At 38.2% G+C, this 23,606-nt stretch overlaps 1 protein-coding gene across 1 annotated transcript in view; it reads right to left on the bottom strand.

Moving 5' to 3' along the window:
* Arhgef38 (Rho guanine nucleotide exchange factor 38) overlaps positions 1-15,224 on the bottom strand; it is a 128,268-nt gene extending 113,044 nt beyond the window's left edge. The window contains exon 1 of the mRNA XM_026404658.2: positions 15,029-15,224. Coding sequence (XP_026260443.2) covers positions 15,029-15,224 — 196 coding nt within the window. The remainder of the gene's footprint in view (positions 1-15,028) is intronic.
* Between the last annotated feature and the right edge of the window lie 8,382 nt (positions 15,225-23,606).

The following is a 23,606-nucleotide window of genomic DNA, read 5'->3' as shown; positions in this document are numbered from 1 at the left end:
TAAGAAAAATATAAGAGACTGAGGAAAAAATAATTCTACAAAGACTCTTCAAACAAATCTCTTGTCAATTAATATTTATTTAAAAATTGGTGTACAAATATAATTACAATAAACTCTGGCCTGTACTAACATACCTCAGCCTCAAGGTGGTTCCTACGAGAGATGTGAGAAATTATTGGAATCTGGAAGAAGCAGGGACTGAAGAGAAAAGAGAATGTGACATCAGCAAAGGAAGTAGTATATCCAAAAGTTTGACTGCTAAAAAAAGATATGGAAACGGCTTTGTGTGACAGAAGCACAAATGTTAGAAGACATGAGAAGGGATTGAGTCTAAAGAAATTGTCAGGGAACAGATTTTTTAGGCCTATTTGAGGATCTGGGGTTTTTAAGAAAAATGGGGAGTTTTTAAACAAAAGACATGCTCAGGTTCTCTTAATAAGATCACTTTGGAGCAGGGCCCTGTGCCACACACCTGTCATCCCAGGTAGGGAGGCTGAGACAGGAGGATCGCTTGAGCTTAGGAATTCAAGACCAGCCTTGGTCTTACACATATGAAAATACCTAAGTGGATCCCACCATGATGCCTACCCACAAGAATGGAGTCCTAATTAGAATCAGATATACTCCATGTTTGTAAAATCTTATCAAAGTAGATTCTACTGTCATGTGTAACTAAGGAGAACCAACTTATTAAAAAAAAAAAAAGACCAGCCTTGGTAATATAACAAGACTTTTTTAAAAGTTAATAATCTCTTTGGCCTCTGTAGGATGGTATTTGTGAGAGGAAGTAAAGAGCAATCCTGGAGGCAGGGAGGCAGGAGTGATCATTCACCTGGACAGTCACCAGAGGAGAGAAGGAAGTTGTTAAGCTGAGTCTAGTTGCCAAGAAGTTGAAGAAAACTGGACAAATCAAAAGGAATTGAGGAATAAAATTGGCATGCGCTGGTCATCATAAGAGGTAAAGGGGACGAAAAGTGGAATCTGACTATCAGATTTCTGAGCTGGTTAATTGGATAGTGGTACCATTTAAATAAATAGGGGAAAGAATGGTGCTAACTTTCGGATAAGAGGTGTCCCCCCAAAGCTATAGAGATTAAATAATTTGATTGTCAGGGCTACGACATTCCACTCTAATTTGAATGGCCCGACAGAGTGGTAACCTAGTAGGTAGGTGGTTTGTAGCTGGATGAGGAGGGCCACTGGGGATGTGCTCCCCCTCCCCCCCAAGAAAGGTTCATCTTTCCTGTAGCACCTTCCCCTTCCTTTCTCGGCTTCCTAGCAGCCATGAATGGAGCAGCACTCCCCCACCATGCCCTTCCTCCACGATGTTCCATCTCATCTCAGGCCCAGAGGGATGGAACACACCAACGAGGGACTGACCCTCTGAGATCCTGAACCAAAATAAACTTTTCCTCCTCCAATTTGTTCTTGTCGATTAGTCACAGTGATGAAAAGTTGACTAACATAAACAGGTTGAGAAGCTGAGTGGTAAGTTCTAACCTTTATTTAGAAAAGTTCATTTCAAGAGAGTAAGCCTTTTTAAGTAACAAAGCCTGAAATTGAATTCAGATCCTCTGATCATCATTCCCAACCTACTCCCATCAGTCTAGTTGCTTTCTACCCATGAAGTCCAAACACCCACCTAGAATTCAATCTACAGTTTTATTCCAGACGGATTGTTACCAAACCCCCAGATAGGATTATAAATATTCTTTTGTCCCATGCTGCATTTCATATCTGCCCCCATAAACCCAAAAAGATCCTTGGCTTAGCATTGCATTGAACCCTACTGACATAAGTTTCACACGGTAAAATCTTTTTATCAGTTTCAGTAGAAATCTGACCTACGGAAAGATGAATGGAGCAGGCCTTCTGTGAAATAGGTTGAAAATAATTGCATGTCAGGCAGGTTTTGGAGAGAAGCCAGTGAGGTATTAAGTGAAAATGCGGAGAAGCAGACCCTCCACTGCTCTGAATTTGAAAGCTCAAACATCGGGGCAGGGAAATATTTTATCCTCATTTGAAATGCATGTGATTTATTTCCTCTGACTGCTAATTGCTGCAGAAAGTGTAGAAGTGGATTTCAAAAAGAAATTCAACCAAGCTGACCTGGCTTGAAAAATAAATTTAAGAGGAAAAAAAAATATTTAAGAGGTATTGGTTTGAATTTACTGGCTCCAACAGTGATCAGCATAGCACAGCCAGAACAATGTGAAGCTAAATAAGTGTATTCAAAGTTTTAAGCAGGAGAAGATGAACAGGAAATGACAGATTCCCATCCCTGAAATAACTGGGAGCTTAACTTGGTAAAGTGTTCCCTGTGTTCAATTTTTCTGTTGTAATTATTCAACTATTGAGAACGTAAAATTTTGGCTGGATGAGACATGGATTTTATCCATTTGTTCATTTATTCATCAAGTATCTACTAAGTTCTCATTGTGCAAGACATTTTTCTAGATCAGTGGTTCTTTTTGTTGTTGTTCTAATTAAACATACCAGGAGAATGCATTTTGACACAGCATACATAAATGGAGTATAACTTTTCAGTCTTCTGGTTGTACATATTGTAGCATCACACTGGTCATGTAATTATATATGCACATAGGGTAATGATGTCTGATTCATTCTATTATCTTTCCTACTCCTATCCCCCCCTTTATTCCTGTCTAATCCAAAGTACCTCTATTCTTCCCTAGTCCCTCCTTATTGTGAACTAGCACCACATATCAAAGAAAAAGAAGAATGAAATATGGTATTTGCCTGTAAATGGATGGATCTGGAGAATATCATGCTAAGCAAAATAAACCAATCCCCCCCCAAAACAAAGGCCAAATGTTTTCTGTTATGTGGATGTGAGATCAGTGCTTCTTAACCTGGCTATTTCACTCCTCTAGACTTCCCCCTAATAGTATATAATTGGTAAAGTTTGGAATCTTTGTGGGTTATAACCAGGGGAAGGGACAGAAGGCTACCAGCAGCGGATAGATTTAATGTCCCTCAATGCAGTTAATATCCTATAGTGCAGAGGACAGCACCCTGGAAGAGAAATATCTAGCCCAAAATAAAAGTAGTATCAGTGCTGAGAAATTTTGTTCTAGATGCTAATCAATATAGCAAAGAAAGAGAGAGAAAAACCACAACTCTTTTGAAACATCTTTAAGTGATGGGGGAAAAATGATTAATGAAGAACTATACGGCGTACAAGATAGTAATAAGATACTATAAAGGAAAATATAGCAGATGGTGGTCATGGCTGTTACTATATAGAGTGAGGTCAGGGAAGGTCTCCTTAACAAGACGAATTTTGAGCAGGATCTTAAAGAAAAGCAAGTCATGGTATGAAAATCAGGTCTCATACCAACATCTTCCACACACGCTGGCAATCATGCATGAATTTAAAGTAAAAATGAACTGGATAAGTGTGAGCATCATTGCTTTTCTTTTCCCCTTTATTGGCAAAACCTTTATGCTGGTTTAGACATGAAAGATATAATACTTCTTTTTGTGTGTGGTACTGGGAATCAAACCTAGGGCATCACACATGCTTGGAAAACACTGTACCACTAAGCTTAATCCCAGCCCTTCATTGTCCATTGTTTTACATTTTAGACATATGAGAAACAATCCCCTCCACTAATTGAAACAGATACTTGTAATTCCATTTAATCAATTATTGCAGATCACAGGTTCAAAATATCTACAAAACAATTTTATATTCTATGTAAGTGTGTACTATATGTGGACATAGTGTACACAGTGATTCTATTAACATGCTCTTACCACACAGGATAATCTGAGGGTCTAAAAGGTTATCAAGAATCGAACCCAATGTATAAACATGGGAAAGTCAATATTGTCATATTTTACTGTGTAGATGTTGACACTTCATTAGAATATATCATGAAGATTCTGTGCTTCCTAATCGTGCACCAAAACCAGTTTAGTAGTAAATGATTTTTAAGTAAAATAGGCACAATTTTTTCTTTTTTTAAAAAAAGCTTTATATGATAGTTATGCCCCACATGCAAAAAAAAATTGGCATAAAATCTGCAACAATTATGAGGTGGAATGTGGTACAGCTTAAGTGTTTTGGTGTGAATTTTTTGTTGTTTTTAATTTGTATACATCTTTATGAGAACATATAGTGAAAAAAAAATACAGGACTTGAGTTTCCCTAATAAGCTTTTCCCATTTTTAAATATTGCTAATGATTCACTGAAAAAAAAAAGTTTAAATACATTTACCATTTGAACATAGTCTTCATATAAACAGTAAAATACAGCTGGGTTCAGTGGCATACCCTGCAATCCTAGTGGCTGGTGAGGCTGAGGGAGGAGGATCATGAATTCAAAGCCAGCCTCAGCAACTTAGCAAGGCCCTGAGCAACTTAGTGAGAGCCTATCTCAAAATAAAATAAAAATAACTGGGGATGTGGGTCAGTAGTTAAGAATCCCTGGGTTCAATCCCTCATACCAAAATAAAAAATAAATAAAATACATTAAAAAAATTTTGCTTGCAATGGCTAGGTAATGAAGCTTCACTTTTCTCAGAGTATTGACTGTTTTCTGAGTTTTCCTTCGTTAAAAGAAATCTAATTTTACATCTTAATTTGATATTTCCCTTCTATGCAGACATAAAGTAAGAGAACAAAACACACTGAAATTATAATTGTAATATTTAAAAATATTAATCGAGTTTTGAATATTTTAAAAACAGTAGCATCATTGCAACATAAAGACAATCCTAAATGTGTGGCATTAACAAGCAATTCAAATTCTAGGAGAATATTTATTTTTAATATATTATTTTTATTTTTAGATGTATAATTCTTTTACAATATAAAAGAAAGGAGAAAAGTCATTCTATTTAGAAGTTTGATTATCCCAGAAAATAATTATTAATTTGTTCACTCCTGTCTGCTTATAAAATTTGATATTATGTTTAGAGGAATAACCTATCTCTGTCTTCTAGTACGTGGTAGATATGATTTTTGTCTGCCTTTGCTAATAATGGCAGAATTTCAAAAACACAATAGAGAGAAGAAAAATACAAGACATGATAAACATGGATAATTCCCTCCATCCAGTTAGACCTAAACCCCGGAGCTATGCTTCTGGCACCAGTGAGTAGTAGTCAAGACTCAGTTAAGATGAACCAACCATGGGGCAGGGCCTTTTTTACCCAGCAGGATTTTTATTGCACACTGTTATTACATCCATTGATTGTAATATGTATGCACTCATACATTTACTCACTCATTCCCTTAACAAACCTAGCGGTCAAGTACATGCCAATCTTCTACGCACTGAAGACGTAAATACTCTGCCTTGCAGAAGTTCAGCCAAGAAAGAGACGTTGACAGGTAAATAACAAACATAGGAAATGCAGCAAGGTTGTAAGACACGAAAATACTTTAGGTGTGAAGATTCAGAAAGATGGACTTGAAAAAAGGAGTAAGAACTTAGAGAATAACCAGGATGTGGACAAGCACTCCAGGTGACAGCATGTATCAAGGCCTACTGGTCCAAAGTAAAATGTCTGCAGTCAGAGATGTGAACTGAAAGAAGAGTCAGTTTGGGTGAAGCCTAAGATTCCATTTAAATGTAGGTGATCTCCAGGCTTTTTCTACTTCTCATTTAATTATTATTTTTGGTAAAATATACAGGACATAAAATTTGTCATGGTAACTATGTTTAAGTATGTTCACATTATTGTGTAATCATTACCATCATCCACCTCCAGAACTTTTTCCATTTACCCAAACCGAACACTTACACCTGTTAAGCAATGTCTCCCCTTTATGCCCCTTTTCCTTGTCCCTCACAACTACCCTTCTACTTTCTGTCTGTATGGGGTTGACTACACCTTGTAAGAGAGGGAATCACATACTATTTGTCCTTTTGCATCCTCTTTATTGGTCTTAGCATAAAGTCTTCAATATTTGTCTGTTGTGTGTGTCAGAATTTCATCCACAACTTTTATGGAGTTTCAGTTAAACTTTTTTGAGCATTTACCTTCAATATGTGTATAACATTTACCCATCATTATAAAGCATACACAAAGGATAAGATTAAAAATTAACTTATTTTTTTTTCTCACCATGGATGGTCTTTAAAAACTCCTGGAGTATATTTACCCTTCTTTGGGATAAATTTGCCACTGCTGGAGAAAATGGAAATTTGAGGAATGTTTGGCCTGAAAGCAATGTAGTTTGATACTCTGACCCAGTTTTTCATTAAACACCCTCATTCAGGTACATGAAGATGAGCAGTTTTCAAAAGTTAGATAGCTCAGATAATCACTATTGTATTTGTAGAGTGGAGTATTATAGTAATTCTATGAAGTATAAACTTTATTTGGTGCAATTGCACATCTTTCTAATTTGTATACACATAAAACATTTTGTTGAAAAGCATAAAAAACACAGATCCTGGAAACTACTTGGTCATTGTTTATTTCAATATTACGAATTAAAGTAGGTTTTAAGGGTATCTTGAGGTTTTGAAGTATTGTTTAAAAGTCTAGCAAACTCAGTCCATTCTTTTAAAACATCACAAAGCAGGTACTACTAAACACTGAGGTTAGAACAATAGAAAATCCATGTTGGTTGAAAGCACATTGATCTTGAAGCCAAGTGAACCTCTGTAAAGCTTATACTTAAATGTAAAATAGAGTCAAAAAATAGAATAAAGTAATTTCAGACAATAATCAGTGAAGGCCACTAAGAGGATTTGAACATATGCCCTTGAATGTGCCACTTTGGCATATTGATTATTTTGAGCTGAAGGCACTTGAGTAGATGCAGAAAGGATTCTCTGCCTTCTTCTTTCCAAATAAAAGCAGGGCATAAATTTCCAACTTTCAGAAAAGTGACATCCCTGAATCAGGTAGAGGAGCAATACCTACCACTGGAGATGGGGAGCGGACAACAAACCTTATGAAAATAACCCTTATCTTCCTTTGGTTTCCTCCATATAGTTTGTAATCACTTTCTCACAATTTACTGCCCCAGCCCAAATCCTTTTGTTCTTTGCTTTTTGACATCTCCATAATTTATGATTTGTTGTTGTTGCTGTTGTTAAAATGGTGCATAACCCCCTACCGCCACCCCCTCCACCTCACACACACCCAGGTCTGACTGCCTCTTTGGAATTTTTAACTTCTTTCTATAAAGACCACACACACCACATACAAATATTATCCACAAATAAATTCTGCATGTTTTTTTTCACTCTGTTAATGTCTTATTGTTACAATTCACAGGCCCCAGTCACAGAATCTAGGAGGGCAGAAGAAAAATATTTTTTTTTCCTTTGCCACTTAGGTAGGATGGTTGCAGGGATGGACTCTGCAGGAAGGTGAGCAGACACCTCAATGATGAGAATTTGTACTGGCAGAGATCTGGGGGGAGAAACTTTCAGGCAGAGAAAAAAGCCAATACAAAGGCCAGGAAGCAGGTATAAATTTAATTCTAAACTCTTGATTGCTAAAAATAGTAAGTTGCTTGTTCTCATCCGGGGAGGGAATGTGTTCTAATTCTCAAAGGGAGTCAAAGTTTTTCCTTGAATAAAATCTGGATGGCACTCAGAAATGTAAACAATGTCTTCATCAACCTTTCACAACAAATACAGCTTCTTGTAATGACATTGCAGACTTAACATTAACAAGCATTCAGGAAAGGCAATTTCTGTGAGGGGCTATAGTGACTCAAATACTTAAGACCAGTAGCTAGATGACATGACCTTTAAGTTTTCTCTTTTAAGTGACAACTGCATGCCAGACAGTACAAGATTTCATTCTTTATCAAGGACCTTAGTGCAGGTATCCTGGAGTATTCATTTATTCCTAGATTCGTTAATCAAGAAAGAAACTGTTCAGAACCTTGGACAAAAGCTTTTAATCATAGCACTATTTTCCTGCTTCATTTAAGTTATGACTCACAATTTAAGTTGGCTTCATAGAATTCTATTGAAATATTACCTGCCCACATAAAGAGCTGCTTGTTTCCAGTATATAATTCCATTCTTTTCATTTGCAAATGTATTCCTCCCCCCTACCTTTGCTATAGAATAGGGCTTTCACTTTATCAGGTATATATTAAGTTTCAGTGAGATGCAAACAAATGACAACCGGCATAAAATTAAAGAAGAATATTGAGATATCCAATGAAGTGGGAAATAAACATCATAGGGCAGGTTTGCGTAACCTAAGTTTGTAATTTTGTTCCCTGATAATTAAGCAGAGAAAACAAGTATTTATAAAACAGCACCACTGGCAGGAACATGCCATGGTAATTTAAAAGAAAAAATGCATATTTCAAAGCATAAATTGACAGCAGGTCAAGTTTTAATATGACAGTGAAAGAAAGATTCATATTAAAAACATGTACGGAAACCCCCAAATTGCTTTGATTTATTAGTAAACCATACATAGAAAATACTTACTGAGTCACTTAATTGGATGCATTCTATTTTACAAATATTCAAATCACCTGAATTCAAATCCAAGCTCTACCATCTTACCATAACTGAAAAGGTGTTAGGATTAAGTAACACTGTGAAAGTCCCTGGTTAGCACAGTCCCTCACAGGTAATAGATAACAGTCTATCCCTTCTCTCCCTTCCTTTCCTCTTCCTATCCAGGACCTAGTACAGAAGGTGAATGAAATCCTGAACATGGAATATGTGCCCAACCACTGACAGCAGCCTCTCTTGTGGGACCTCGAGGTAGAGTCCAACAATAAGGATGACAAACTATACCCACATATTTAAAAGCTGTAAATTGAGCTAGCAAACCATTAAATAATGTGTGACATAGCCTTCTATCTTGAGAAATCTCCATTTATAATAACGTGGAAGCCACCTTCCAATATATTTTTCTCAGATTCCCTCAGAGTTTAGTGCCAAAATTCATCAGGGCCTCATGGGGCTCACTTACCCCTAGCCGGTCCTGAGGATGATAATCTTGCTCTTTCTTCTACCAGCTCTCCCACTTAAAGGAGTCCTTATGAAGGTCACAGCAGGATCAAGCTCCAGAGACACCCCATCATCAATTGTCCCTCAAGCCTAAAAGTACACACACCCACAAACACAATCTATCCTTAGGAGAATAGGATAGGAATAGACTCATGTAGGCTGAGAGCCAGTATTAAGGCCTTTGGAACATAAAATTCTATGGTCTCAGGTAGATGCTAAAAATGAGGATAGGGATTCTGAAAGGTAGTAATCTTGGCCCCAAGGATGCCTCATCTATGTGGTTGGGAGGGGGCTGTAGAGGGATATTGTGAAGCATGCTCGAAGCCAAGTCTTACCTGTTTTTAAGTGTGATATTGCTTGCAAGTTTAACAATTTTTGTGACAATCCTACTTTCACCAGGAACTCAATACCCACAAAAGTCCTGAAGTTAATATGATTGTGGCATCAAGAAAAAAGTAATTCCATAAACAGAAGGGGTTTTTTTTTTTCCTATATCAACAGAAATAAAGATAAACTTAGCTGAACTGTTTCTCTCTTGTCCATCTTTTTCCCAACTATATTTATTTTATTTTAAGGTACTATTTTAAGGTACATTTCTATTTATTTTTGGTACATGCCTGGTACTCCCCTACTCTTTCTTCTTCCCTTATCTTCCATTCTGCTCTCCCTCTTGATTTCCGATTTTATGTTTTGATAAACCAATAACTTTTATAGATAAAAAAAAATCACAACCAGAAGTTAGATCTAAAGCCACATCAGTCAAACATGGAGGAATAATTTTGCCTTTCACAATGCGATAGTGTAAGAAGATCTCCAACCTTCCTGATTTCTGAGGCTCACATTTTAACACACATGGTTCTTCTCAACACTATGAAATACCTTTACTGAAAAAGAGGGAAAGTGAAATATCAGGCTTCACTTTGGTTTTCATGCATGAGTGAGACAGAAACGTCTTGAAGGGCTTTGACTTTCATCAAGGTTTGCCCTTCAGACAATGGCACACCCCTATTTGTACTGGTGTCACATTACTGATTCAGGCACTTCCCATTTCACTGAATGGTGTTATCCACAGGCAGGTAAAGGGAAGGAGCTGCTCAATACTCAAAGGACAGGCAGGAATAAAAAGGACTCAGCCCTGGGTTAGAAATTTGCACAGAGAGCCCAACAGCTTGTTTCATCCCACGCTTCATAAGGTCGGAATAAAAGACACCAAATCTTCCCATGTGAACAACTCCTGCTCATGTACAGATTGTTTACAGTCATTACAAATTATGTGGTCTCATGCTTTTATCAAGTCTAACTTATTAGTTGAACCATTTGTCCTCATACTGAACAATATTTATTTATTTTTTTGTAGCTGTAGATGGATAGCATGCCTTTTTTAAATTTATTTTTATGTGGTGCTGAGGATCGAACCTAGTGCCTCAAACGTGCAAGGCAAGCACTCTGCCCTGCACAATATTTTATTCTGTATAAAGTTCCTGCTATAGAGTGATTCATTATTTTCAATATAGTAAGAAAACCATGATTTCATAAAGAAAACTAACTAATCCTTGCCTAATGAGAATAAAATGATTAATAATAATAATAATAATAATAATAATAATAATAACAATAGAAGGTACCACAGACCTGCTATGAATTGAAGACAGGATTTTTGACATGTGTTACTGCAACAATAGTGACATTTATCCATTTTCTCTAATTCTTGCTTTCAGCGCTTAATTAGAAATAATACACATTGGCTAAAAAATTAAGCAGAGGTGATTTAGTGCTACCTTAGAAGGTACAGGGGATTGACCATTGTCTTGCTCAGTTTAGTCTGCTCTCACAAACAGATTGGGTGGCTTAAACAAGAAGCATTTCTTTTTCATCATTCTAAATGCTGGGAAATCCACAGTCAAGGCCCTGGTAGATCCATTCCTAGTGAGTACCTGCATCCTGGTTTGCAGATCTCCACATCCACACATGGCAGATAGCAAAGAGAAGCAAGCTGTCTCCTATCTTTTCTTACAAGGGCACTAATCCCATTCATAAGGGCTCTACTTTATAGTTCTCAAAGTCTCCACTTCCAAATACCATCACATTGGGGATTAGGTTTCAATATACAAACTTAAAAGGGATACAAACATTTAGTCATGGTACCAATATTGGAAAATAATGTCAATAATCTTAATCATTTTGAGTTTTCAAAAATATTGCTTCATGTTAATCAATACAATTTTTTATTTAAAGTTTAGTCATTGCAGAATTGTCTCAAGTATACACCCGTGCACACACATGCACACATCCGTATGTCTACATTCTATAGATATCTTCATCTGCATATGCATAGACATGCTTGTATATAACTTTCAAATGTGGAGTTAACATGCATCATCAAATACAAAATCCTTTCTAAGTTTTTAACAACTAGATCACTAAATTTCCCCTATTTAGATCATCTCTAAGGCTTCCAGTAAAATGGGGATCATGAGCTGAGCTAGCCTGGAAGGATGACATAGATCTTGTAATTAATGGAAGAAAAGGACTGAACTGAGGTATGATCATTGTGTGCTCTAAAAGGCAGAGTCTGGAATGAGATAAGCTTCCACTAATAATTACTCATTATATTGGAAATTCTGTATATTTCTACCTCTGATATATTTACATATACTTTTTTTCTGAGGAATTTCCTTTATTGATGGAGACATGTGTCTTCACATATGAAGACACATATGTACAAGAACTCTTATTTCCCACCTGGGTTTCTTTCTTTACACTAGCTCTCAACCCCGGCCAGATCATTTAAGGAATTCATTAATTCTTTTTAGCAGTTACTGAGCAGTTACTCTGTGCTTGGCATGATTGTGTGCAAAGATGGAACAGTTAACAAAACAGATACATCTTTTTCACGGAGTTTGGGGTCAGGGGTTTGAGAGAAATTGGATGCAAAATGAGTCAATCATAGCAATAAGTACAAAACAATGTAATTTCCGACAAACTATAGTGAAGAAGTTAAAATACCCCTCCCTCTCTTCCCATTCTCTAGCTTCTCCCCATCTCCAACTCATCATCTCTTAAAGGCCCAAGAACCTTCCCCACCATTCCTCTCCTGAGGATCTGCTGGTCCCATCTACTTCCGTCATGCCACTTCACTGCATTGATTTGTTTACCTGTCTTATTTTTCCCAGCTAGACTTTAAGCCTCTTTGCAGTAAAGGTCAAATATATTTTATTAATCATTTTGTAGTTGTGATTCCTGGCACACAGTCTATTTTCACTCACCGTTGTAACCTCCAAGACATAGCATATAACGTGTGCAATAAATGCCAACAAACTGAATGATTCTGTTGAAGGGATGAAAAAAAAACTAACATTAAGTTAGCATTGAGCTATGATTGTGCAACTTAAATAGTCATGACTTGGTAGCCTTGATGTCAATTTTCGACAGAGTCTTTAGGACAACCTCTTGAGAGCCCTGTTCTATTGTTCTAATCCAGGCACTCTTATCCAGGGCACCGTTTTGTAAAGTTATTATTGCAGTTTAAGATTTACACCACTAATGTGATATCAGAAGGTGAGCAGATAGCCTCTGTAGTTATCAGCTGAGGCAAGCTCACAGGCACTGAAGAAAGATCTTATATTATCCAGAACCCAGAGAGCATGCTTCTAGAGAGAATTAGAGCAGTGAATACTAAAGTACCAACACAGCACTCTAGAACAACAGTTGAATAATTTGAGGACAGTGGAGGTACTAGAAATTCCAGTCTTCGAAAGAACACTGTGAAATCACAATGGCTTTGGGCCAACAGTCAAAGGGCTCTAAACTGCCCAGGTCTTTATTTAATGCCTCCTTTGGGTCTACAAGTTTCAAGAAAGATGGAAGAAAAGCCCTTGGCGTTTCAACAATATAGAGTTTCTTAAAGCGATATTGGAGTCATCTTCATGGTAGTGGACCTAGTACAGGCCAGGAAGCAAATCTGAAGAATGAATTGCTTTGAACATTAATGAGAAAATTCCTCATAATGTTGGCAAAGCAGTTAGAGCAGAATAATTCTAAAAACTCTATTACATACTAGATCTCAGCTTGGATTTTATTTTAGAGTTACACCTAAAGAATTCTTTTTTATCAGGAGGCCAGTCAAATTAACAGCTCTGATGCACTCTTACATTCTCCCTACTAATTTTTCTCAAGCAACAAATAGTTCTAGGAACATGGGTGAGCTCCTGTGCCTTCCTTCTACCTTCAAAGACAGAAACAAAGTATAGAAACCCACAAATCACATGGAGTATCTAAGAAGCCTGAGGTCTCCTGTAAAGTAACAACATGCATCCACTCTGGTTTGTGGTTATAGACTTATTTTTAGGTAAATTTAGGAAAAGAATAGCAAATATTGAGTAGCAAAAAATCCTTTCTATTTTTATTTTACCAATGTAAAATCTGAACCACAACATTGCTGAATTAGAAAAACTCAGACAGAAAAAAACATGTTATTAAGGATCAAGTAATGAACTTTTCCTGAATTTCTATATGTAGTCTCTTTACCAAAGAACAAAGAAGAATTAAAAAAAGATCAATAAATTTATTTGAATTTAGATTAATATAGGATACACCCTGTTCTATTATTATAGTACCATTATTCCTAGAATTTTAAATAACTACAGTTTATTGAGCACATAACTTGTGTTGGGCAATATACTAAATGTTTCATGTAATTTTCTAATTTTATTTCCTCAACAACACTATATATGGAGTAAGTATCGTTAATTTCACATCCACAAATAGGGAAATTGGGATTCAGAAATATTAGGTAATTAGCTCTAAATCTTGTAGGTAGTAAATTGAAGAGTCAGGATTAGGAAGCAAATGTGTATGACTTTAAAGGTTGTGTTCTTTCCAATGTATAAATTGCCTTCAGAGAAATTGAACTCAGAGATCAAACAATATTCTTCCTTCATTAAATACAAAATTTAAGGATAAGACTGACAGTGCTATTTAATGCTAAACTATGTGTAATTTTAAACCATTAATTCATAGTAATACTTTTTAAAGATTTAACTTAAATGCATTTAACTTATTTTACTTAAATTGATTTGCATTACTGAGTCTAAGCTCATTTCTGAGGAAAGCCATATACTAAGTGCAAGCATATTTCATTGGTCTTTCTAAGGTCATTACAGTTTTTGAGTCCAGTATGACGGTTCACAATGGGATGGTGAGAGTTCAAACACACATTGTGTTTAAAACAGGAAAGTCAGGATCTGGAAGAGCACCTAGCAGGAACTGCAGCAGAGACTTAAAACACTACAATACACTATCAACATTAAATGAAGTTTTACTAGAGCAAATGAGGTTTAGGAGAACGAATAGATGGAAAGAGACAGAAATTCAGGGCCTGAAACAGATACCTGTTATAATACCTGTGTCAAAATGTCAAAATAAACTGAAGTTATTTTCTCTAAAGTCATTCAGCATAAGCATGCTAAATACCTCTTACCATATTGGGGTGTTATTCAATTCATTCTAAGGGAATGATCACCCAAGTGATTGTCAGCAAATCCTTCGAACTATAACATGATTTACTTTTCACAGACATGATTGTAGCTTCATGTTGCTATTTAAGGTAACCACAATCACAGTTCAGCACGATTACCTAGATACACCGATTTCATGGTGTTAACATCCCACATCTACCTATTAAGATAAACTATTTTTTGTAGGTTTCTAAATCATTTGCTTTCTGTTGCTTCCCACTTCTTAAGTTGGGTTGGAAGGGAAGGCAGAGGAAAAGGGAAGTAGAAGAAAAAAAAAATATTATGTGCATACACACAGAAACAAAACAAAAAGAAATATTAAAATAATTCAAATTTGGCTCTTTAAGTATTGATTCACGTAATGAATTCTCCCTATAATTTTTAAGACACATTTACTTGCATTTCTTATTTTATGAGACGGAAAGGTAGTATTAATTTCTCCTCTGCTTTAAGTGTTTCCTTTGCAAATGGGAGTGTAGCAAAAACAGAGCTGGAAGTGCAGTAACATGGGACAATTGATTTCTTTTTTTTTGTTACCTTGTAATTTCTGGTTGTATTCAGTTCTGTCAGACTGGCTCCTCCTCAAAGTACCAGAGTGGTCCCCAGAAACACTGCTCTCAACCACAGTGTCAGTCTTCCGTCTCTCCAGCATATACATCCTGGGCCTCAAGAAGGTCAGGTTCTTTCTCTTGGTGCCCATGTTTTCTTTCCCAGTGGCACCTTTGGGCTCCATCTGGGGCAAAGACAACCTTCAGGGGTTTGCAGGCAACAGTGCTAAGGTGCTTCAGGGTGAGGGTGAAAGCCACTGGAGTGAGGAGTTTAACTGCCCCCTTCTAACTAAACAGCTTCGCTCCAGGGTTACCTGGCTGTGACTGCCACCTCTACGGAGTCCCAGAGCTCCACCCCTATGAGGTCATTCTATTTTATGCCTAGAATCCGTCTGGGGAAGCTGCCACCTGTTACCTGAGAGACTTGCAGCACAGATCTAGGCAAAGCAGGGACTGTGCTGTCACATGCTACTGAAGCAAACAAAAATCCTATTGTGTGGGGCAAGGCCTGGGGGTTGATGTGGGGAAGAAAAGTGAGCAAGGTGAGGCCAGGAGGAAGGGAAGTGAGCATTAGCATAACCTGCGGCTTTTGGGTTTAATGTGTTCCTATGGGTGTGTACAGGTGCGCTTGGGACACTGTGTTGTGCTTTGCTGCCTGGAGGAAGACAGGATCCTGGGTAGCCTCTGATGAGGATCATTCACCTGCAACCCAGGGAGTCTGGGCTGTGAGAATTTGCATTAGCATGACAACAGAACAGATTGTTTTTAATTTTGACGGTAAGTACTCAAAGTAATGCTTCTGCTTTTAAAAATCAAACATGCAGAGATTATTTATTAAAAACATACTTGCCAAACCCTGTTCCAAATTCCTGAGGAAAAAGAAAAAGGATTCACGTTTGAGAGTGATCTGGTAGAAGTCATAAGAAGCAGAGGGGAATGCCCACAGAAGCCTAGAACCTTCTCAGTTTCTTATTTTCCACATACTACTCTTGAATTAAATCAATTCCTTGGTGTTTGAAACCCTATTCTATGTCTTGGTCTCTAGGAAAACAAGTGCAGAGTCAGGTTTGATTTCTTTAATCTGTTCCATAGATGGACTTCCAAGAAAGGGCAGTCTGTTTGGGGAAAACAAGAGAGGGAAAAATGTTTGACCTGAGGAGGAAGGCAGAAAGCAGAAAAAAAAATGGTAGCAAGCATTGAGAGAAAGAAAGGCAAATGGTGAGAGGCCTTGCATAAATTTTTTTGAGGTTGTTTTTCCTTGTATTTACTGAGATCTCTCAAGGGGGAACCTCTCCGAAGCTCTGGGAATGTGCTGAGAGTTTTGTATTCCCTCATTAAGGAAAAGAGACCCTAACTCAGAAAATATATTCTTTTCTATTGTAAAGGGACCACCAAAATACAGCCTTGTGTTGCCCATTCTGAATCTTGCCTAACTCCTGTTAGACAAGTTTTATAGATAAGAAAAAGAGATTAAAAAAAAAATTGGAAAATGGAAAAACTCAGAATGTGTGGGCTGAATGCAATTTGCATAATTATCTTAAAAGATAAATGACAAATCTCTACTCACCATAGAGACATCTATATATAGCTTGGTATATTGAATGCCTTATATTTAATATAATTGACAGTCTTTTAAAAATAAATGCTCCCAAATATATTTAATAAATATTTTTAAAGGCATATTCGCCTCTAAGATATAAAATGAACTTTTGAAATTTATGTAAAAAAGTGTCTCAAGCTAGGTTCTCAAGCACATACCTGTAATTCCAACAGCTTGGGAGGCTGAGGCAGGAAGATTGTGAAATCAAAGCCAGGTTCACCAACTTAGTGAGATCCTGTCTCAAAATGAAGAATTTTTTTAAAAAGGGCTGGAGATGTGGCTCAGTGGTAAAGTGCCCCTAGTTTCAATCTCCAGGACCAAACCAAACCAAATTAAACAACAAAAAAAAAGTGTCTCAATTATTTTCTAATCTAACATGTGTATCGCATGTATGTATTACACATGTGTATATATCTGTGTGTGTGTGCATTACTCCTAATAACTACCACAATTAAACTACTTAGACATAATACCATAGCAAAATCATGCAATTAAAAACTGCAGAAATTAAGAGGTTTAGGGATACAACATTCAGAAAATTTCTCAGAGGCTCTTAAAAACCAGATAGAAATCTAATACAACCAGATAGATACCACTTGCATGGTTTACACATGACCAATGTTTAAGAAATACACAAATACTATAAAAAATGCCCCTTTATCTTGAAAAAGACCTGGCATTTGCTTGAGGACGTTTATCTCAGAAAGGTTGCTGTGTGTGAGTTGTTGTGAAATGGTGGAAGACGTATCTTTTGAAATCAGAAACAGCAGCAGATGCGGGTGGGTGTGGCTCCTAACACAGGCAGAGACCGAGGCCACTGGAAACATTTAAAGTGTACATGTGTGAGGTTTGTGTATTCCTGTGCCAGCAGGTTATCCAGATACATTTTTCTACATTCACCTACAGTTGTAAATGAACAAATTCACAAACAAACAAATGTGAAATTGTGTGATGCTCAAATGGTTCCCTAATACAGCAATCTTTCTGGAAAAAAAAAATTTCTCTTTTTAAAACAATCATCATAACCGACGTGATTCTGCAATCTGCATTTGGGGTAAAATTGGGAGTTCATAACCCACTTCAATCTAATGTATGAAATATGATATGTCAATAGCTTTGTAATGTTGTGAACAACCAATAAAAAAAAAGAAAAAATAAATAAAAAAAATAAAAATAAAACAATCATCATAGCAGAAATTATTCTAGTAGCTTTATTATGTTTTTTAAAATTTCAACAATTGTAAAGAGACTTAGCATAGCTACTGGGAATTCAATGGTCAATACATATTTTTTATTCATAATAATTTTCATGTAAACTTAAAATGAATACATAAGTTCTTTTAAAACTGCCTTTTTTCAGCCAATGAATGGGGAAGACACTGTTGGTTGTTCACTCAATCTTTATTCCTACTACCTCCTACCTCCTCGTCTTCATGTGCCAGGAGAAACCTTACTGCCCAAGGCAGCATTTGAATTGTCCAATCAATTCTAATTTTGTTTCTTCTTTTTCTGTTCTTTCTTGCAGCAAAGAGTGATCATGTAACCCCATTCTTGGTAAATGGGACCTCAATATAATCTTCTAGAATGAGGGGCAGCATATCGATTCTAGGAAAGAGTTTGCTTCTCTAATAAAAGTGGTGGCCTAGCTGGCTTCAACATTCCCCCTTTCAGAATTGATCATAGGCACAATACATGGAGCAGTAACAGCCATCCTATATCTACGAGAAAAGACTAAGACATCCATGAACTCTTATTGAATTACTTTACCAAAGTCAGTAGTCATCTACATTTATACTTCTTATTATTAGGGTAAAATAAACTTCCCTTTCCTAAGCCATCATTGGATTTCCTGTTTGAACATATTTGTAATGGATTTAGTAGACAGTGTGCAGGATACATAAAGATTCATAGTTCTCTTGCTTATCTTCTTGACATTTCTTAAGCCAGTGTGTTCAGAGTCTCCCACTTAAAATATGATTTAGTTTTGCTGGAAATGAAAGCAGCCTGGTTAGATTTCGAGTGGGCATCTTGCTAGAGCATCAGCAAGGCAAAAGGAACAAGGGTTCTAATCTATCTAGGCTTTATGTTTTTTGGAAAAGGTATAAAAAAACTTTTACTACAAGCTTATATTACTTTATTAAATATCTACACCAAGATGTTTAAATGTATTTTATTTAGACTAAAGAACAAGCAGTTCCTCATCTAGAAAAAGCAATGGGCAGGGAATCTAAGATTCAGTTTTAGTCTCAGCTAAGACATAAATCAGCTTCATGACATTACAACTGACAACATCTCTCTAGTCCTAATTTCTTCATTGTGAAATGTAAGGGAGAAGTAGTCATTAGTGCAATTCACCCAATATTTTTGGCTCTTCCTTTAGGCATATGGGAATATTGCTCTGCCTTTCAGTCTATCCCTGCCCATGTAACTTCATTTGGTTAAAGAAATTGATCGAAAATGGTATATGTCATTTCTGGTAGAGTGTTAAGAACCCAGTGTGTTTCTCTTCTTCATCTATGGGAATAAGCAAGATTCCAGGCAGCAGCTGCCTTGTCAGGATGTTTCTTAGAATGTACATGACTCAAAGCTCCTGGCCACTCCATAATGTTGTATAGTTTGAGCATGAAAGAATTCTTTGTTGCTTTGAGCTACTGATAGAGATTTTTTGTTACTGCAGCATAATTTAGACTATACTCAGAATGCAGGATATATAGGTTAAATGATGCATAAATACACAAATCATTTTTAGGTCTAATGTTATGTGATTTCAGGATTTAAAACCCAGGTATATTAGGTTGTATAACTCCTAATTCCAAAAGAGAAATAGCATCAGTCAGGTTAAGCCGACGCAGATCCAGGAAAGAGATTCAGGATGCCAGCAATTGGAAGATGCAAGACACAATTGGGTTAATAGATATGCTTTATCCAGAGGTGGTTTTAGCCCCTAGACAGCCCCCAACCAGACCCCAGCTCCAGCTTCAGCCCCCAGCCAGTTCCATTTTGCCCCTACCTCCAAGCCATTTTCATAGGGCTTTTTTATACCCAGGCCAGACAAAAAGGTTACATTAGTGGGCACATGCTCACAAGTAAATGTTTATGACCTTGAATTCATATTCTGAATCAGGGTGTTCATGACCTTAACTACACACTGAACAGTCCACTGCAAGTCTTGTTGAGGGAGCCTAACTATAGCCATTTTGGGCCTGCCTTACAATCCACCCTTTTAGGATTCCTTGACATACAATCTACATGTCTGAAGTCTTATGCAAAGAGCCCTTATGCAAAGAGGAGGGCAAAGCTCTGTATCCACAGGCCACAACAATATATGTTGTAGCCACATATCATCAGAAAACAAGCCCCATCACCTAGGATTACTAAAAATCATTGCCAGTTTCATCTCATATTGAGGTAGCAATGAAAGTTTCCCAATCATATTCATCTGTCCAGGGACATAGTCTGGATTTGCCAGGCTAATCCAGGGGCAGAACTCTCAGGCATCTTTGTGCCTAACCAGCAGACAGAGGTGTTTGCTACCCTGACATAGGTATGTGCCTAACCCATGACAGTGTTAGTGAGAACACACCTAGAGTCAAAAGGACAAAGCAGTTACAGACAGGTACCAGTACAGGTAAATGACATACATCTGGGAGAATGGATGCAAACTTTGAGTCCCTGGAAAGCAGAGTAGCTGCCTGTGGTGTCTTCCCTGAGTGGTGATAACACATGGCACAGCTTGGCCCTGAACTTTAGCAAGTTCAGTGAGCACTAGCACCAGAGAACTTATAAATGGCCAAAGAGAAATGACAAGTGTGCCTATCTGCAGAACCTGGCCAAGAGGGGGAATGGGATTCACTGGTCACCCAGGGTGTCACAAGAAGACCACACTTAAACCTTTTCTTTTCCCCATGGGGCTAACAGCGGTACCTAAGGAAGGTTGGGGGGTTAGGTGTCCATATTGTTTAGGGCCATGTCTAATCCACAGGTTTTCCCCTATTCAATCCAGTGGGAGCAGGCAAAAGAACATTCCCTTGCTTCCCAAATCCCAGCTTAAGTAAAACATCCTTTATTGCCACCTGGACCTGTATTGGTGCTGCTGTATGATGAAGCAAAGCCTCCACAGAAGCTGGTTCCTATGGTTGTGGATGCTAATTCAGAGCTCTCACAACTGCCCACAGATGCTGTGCCCACCCCTTCATAGAAGATAGGTTGCCTGCAATCCTAAGTCCCCCTTGCTTAGCAGGCCATTATATCTCTCTATCTTGCCTGAAGCCTGTGGGTGGTATGGGATGAGCAGCTTCTGTTGAATCTGTAACTGAGTTGCCTTCATTTCACATTCTGACCTGTGAAATGGGTACCTCGATCCCTCTCTGTTGGAGTGGATTGGCCATACAAGGTTGTCAACACTGTCAGCAAATTGTAGTACGTTGATTTGCTTGGCCACTGGGCCAGGCAAACAACAAGCCTGTAGTTATATTCACTGCCATCAAGGCAAACTTGGCTCCATCTGACCTTGGTAAAGGACTAATGTAGTCAACCTGTCATCATGTCAAGGGATGTACCCATGCATTACCTGGCCATCCGTGGCTCCAAGTCATCAGGGCCGTGGATACTTCTAAGCACAAACCACACATACCTGGTCTCCCAGAGCATTTCACATTAAAGGCATACCCCCCCCCATTGTTTGACTACATTCCATATAGTTTTCACACCTGCATTCTGTAGGCAGCGGTGCAACCAGGCTGCCAGGTCAGTGGGAGGTGCCTACCCACATCCTAGTCAAAGCATCTGCTTCATCATTCCCTGGGATAATCCCAGGGACATGACCAGTAACATGCCCTATAGTTACTTGTTCCTGGTGGCTTAGCTCCCAGAGCTCTTGCCACAGAACTTACCCCCAGTACTCAGTACAACTGTCACTATGGGAGATACTTCATTTGCTATCAACATTTAGCTCAACTCACTGGTTATTTTGTCTTGTACTGGTATCAAACCAGAAAGTGTCTGTCTCTGGCTCCACAGCCACTTCCATTCATACAGGCAGTTGTCCGTGTGATTGAGTCGTCAGTGTATCAAACACAGTATGGTGCCTTACCTCCAAGGTATGGGCTTATTTCTGGTTCACCTATATAGGTAACAGACTCTAGCACCTCCTGAAGTCTCTTGACTCTGTTGGCTCATAGTATACCTGGGTTTTTTCTTGGCCTCTACTGGCTCTTAACACATCTGGGCTCTCTTGGTCCCTGCTGGCTCCTAGCATACCACTTGGCCCCTGGGAGCTCCTAGCACATCTAAGTCACAAGGTTGTGCAGGATAAATATCTTGTAGCACATGGAGTGTCTTGTCCTGTTGGCTCTCACCACCCTTAAATCTCACAGGCATAAGAACAAAGTAGCCAGGGGTTCTCTTGGCCTCTGTCTAAAGTGTTTTCCCAAGTTCACCAACTCCTCTTGACAGGTGGAAGGTGGTGAACTCGGTTACCGGGGCCAGCTCTGTGGGTGGCTGCCCATTAGCTGCTGCTGTTTCATTTTCTGCATTACCACTGCCTGGGCTTGCAGTTGATAATCTCCTCCTCCTCACGACTCCATCAGCATAGGGGAGACCAAGGGATATTTTCAAGGTACTGAGATCTTCCTCCAGCTCTGACTTCCAAGGCCTCCTCTCTACCTCGTAACTCCCTCATCTTTCATAAAGCTGCATCGGTTTCTGCTCTCAGAGCTGTAAGGAACTCCCATCCCATGTCCCAGTGGCCATGTGTGAGGCTCCTTGGTCATTTTTCCATCTCATCTGCATGGCCATTCCCATCTTTGTCCTTGGCTACAGGCTGGTGCTTGGGCTTGGCTGCCAGTTCATTCTGCTCTGCCAGGTTCACGTTCATCACAGGGCATTCAAAAGCCTTCTCTATGTTCACAGGGAACCCATCTACTGTACCTCTACTCTACACAGAAGTCCATGTTAATAGGATCTTGGCAACAGTGCTACATGTTGCTTGGTGGCCATGGGTCCCTCCCATCTGCTGGGGTTGATGCATCTCTTACCTGAAGAATATCCTGCCAACTACACCAATTATCAGGGAGGAGGCTCAGACCCAGGAAACAAATTCAGGATCTTAGCTGTCAGAAGAAGATGCAAAACACAGTTGGGATAGTAGACATGCTTTATTCGGAGGTGGCAATAGTCCCTAGCCAGTCCCCTGGTCCAGGTTCAGCCCCAGCCAATTCCATGTAATTCTAGTCAGTTCCAAATTTTACCCCCTGAGTCCTTTCCATACCCACGCCAGACAAAGAAGGCACACTGCCAACAGGTTACATCAGTGAGTACATGCTCACAAGAAAATGTTCATGACCTTGAGTACATATGATAAATCAAGGTGTTCATGACCTTGACTACATACTGAAAACATAGTCTGCTGGAAGTCTTGATGAGGGAGCCTAACTCGAGCCATATGGGGCCTGCTCAACAGAATCTTTTGAATAAATTGGGAATAAATTAGATTAGAGGAGGGAAAGAGAAAAGTTAGGAAATTATTATAAAAATTTAGGCAAGAAAACTTGGGTTAGAGTAGTGAGGGAAATAATGATGAAAAGTTGATGAATTCAAAGTACATTATTATAAAAGTTGAGCTGATAGAATTTATAACTGATTTGATTTTGAGGTAGATGAGGAATTCCAGGTTTTAAGACTGAATAACTAGGAGGATATTAGTGTCATATGCTAATATAAGAAGAAAGAAAGACAAGAGAAAGGTAAGTTTGGAGGAATTGTCAAGAATTCTATTTAAGATACAGTAAGGTTAAGATTCATGTAAGATATGCAAGGGATGTGTCAGGAAGGTTTGGGATGAATAAATTTATAGTCACTTATAGATTTTAGATTTTAAAAATTAGGGGTCATTAGAATGTACATATATTTAAAGCCATGGATTGAGGAGAACATTTAGGGAGAAATATATCTAGAAGAGAAGGACCAA

Source organism: Urocitellus parryii, chromosome 10, assembly GCF_045843805.1.
Source record: "Urocitellus parryii isolate mUroPar1 chromosome 10, mUroPar1.hap1, whole genome shotgun sequence".
NCBI classification, from domain to species: domain Eukaryota; kingdom Metazoa; phylum Chordata; class Mammalia; order Rodentia; family Sciuridae; genus Urocitellus; species Urocitellus parryii.
This window is presented reverse-complemented; position numbering and strand designations above follow the sequence as displayed.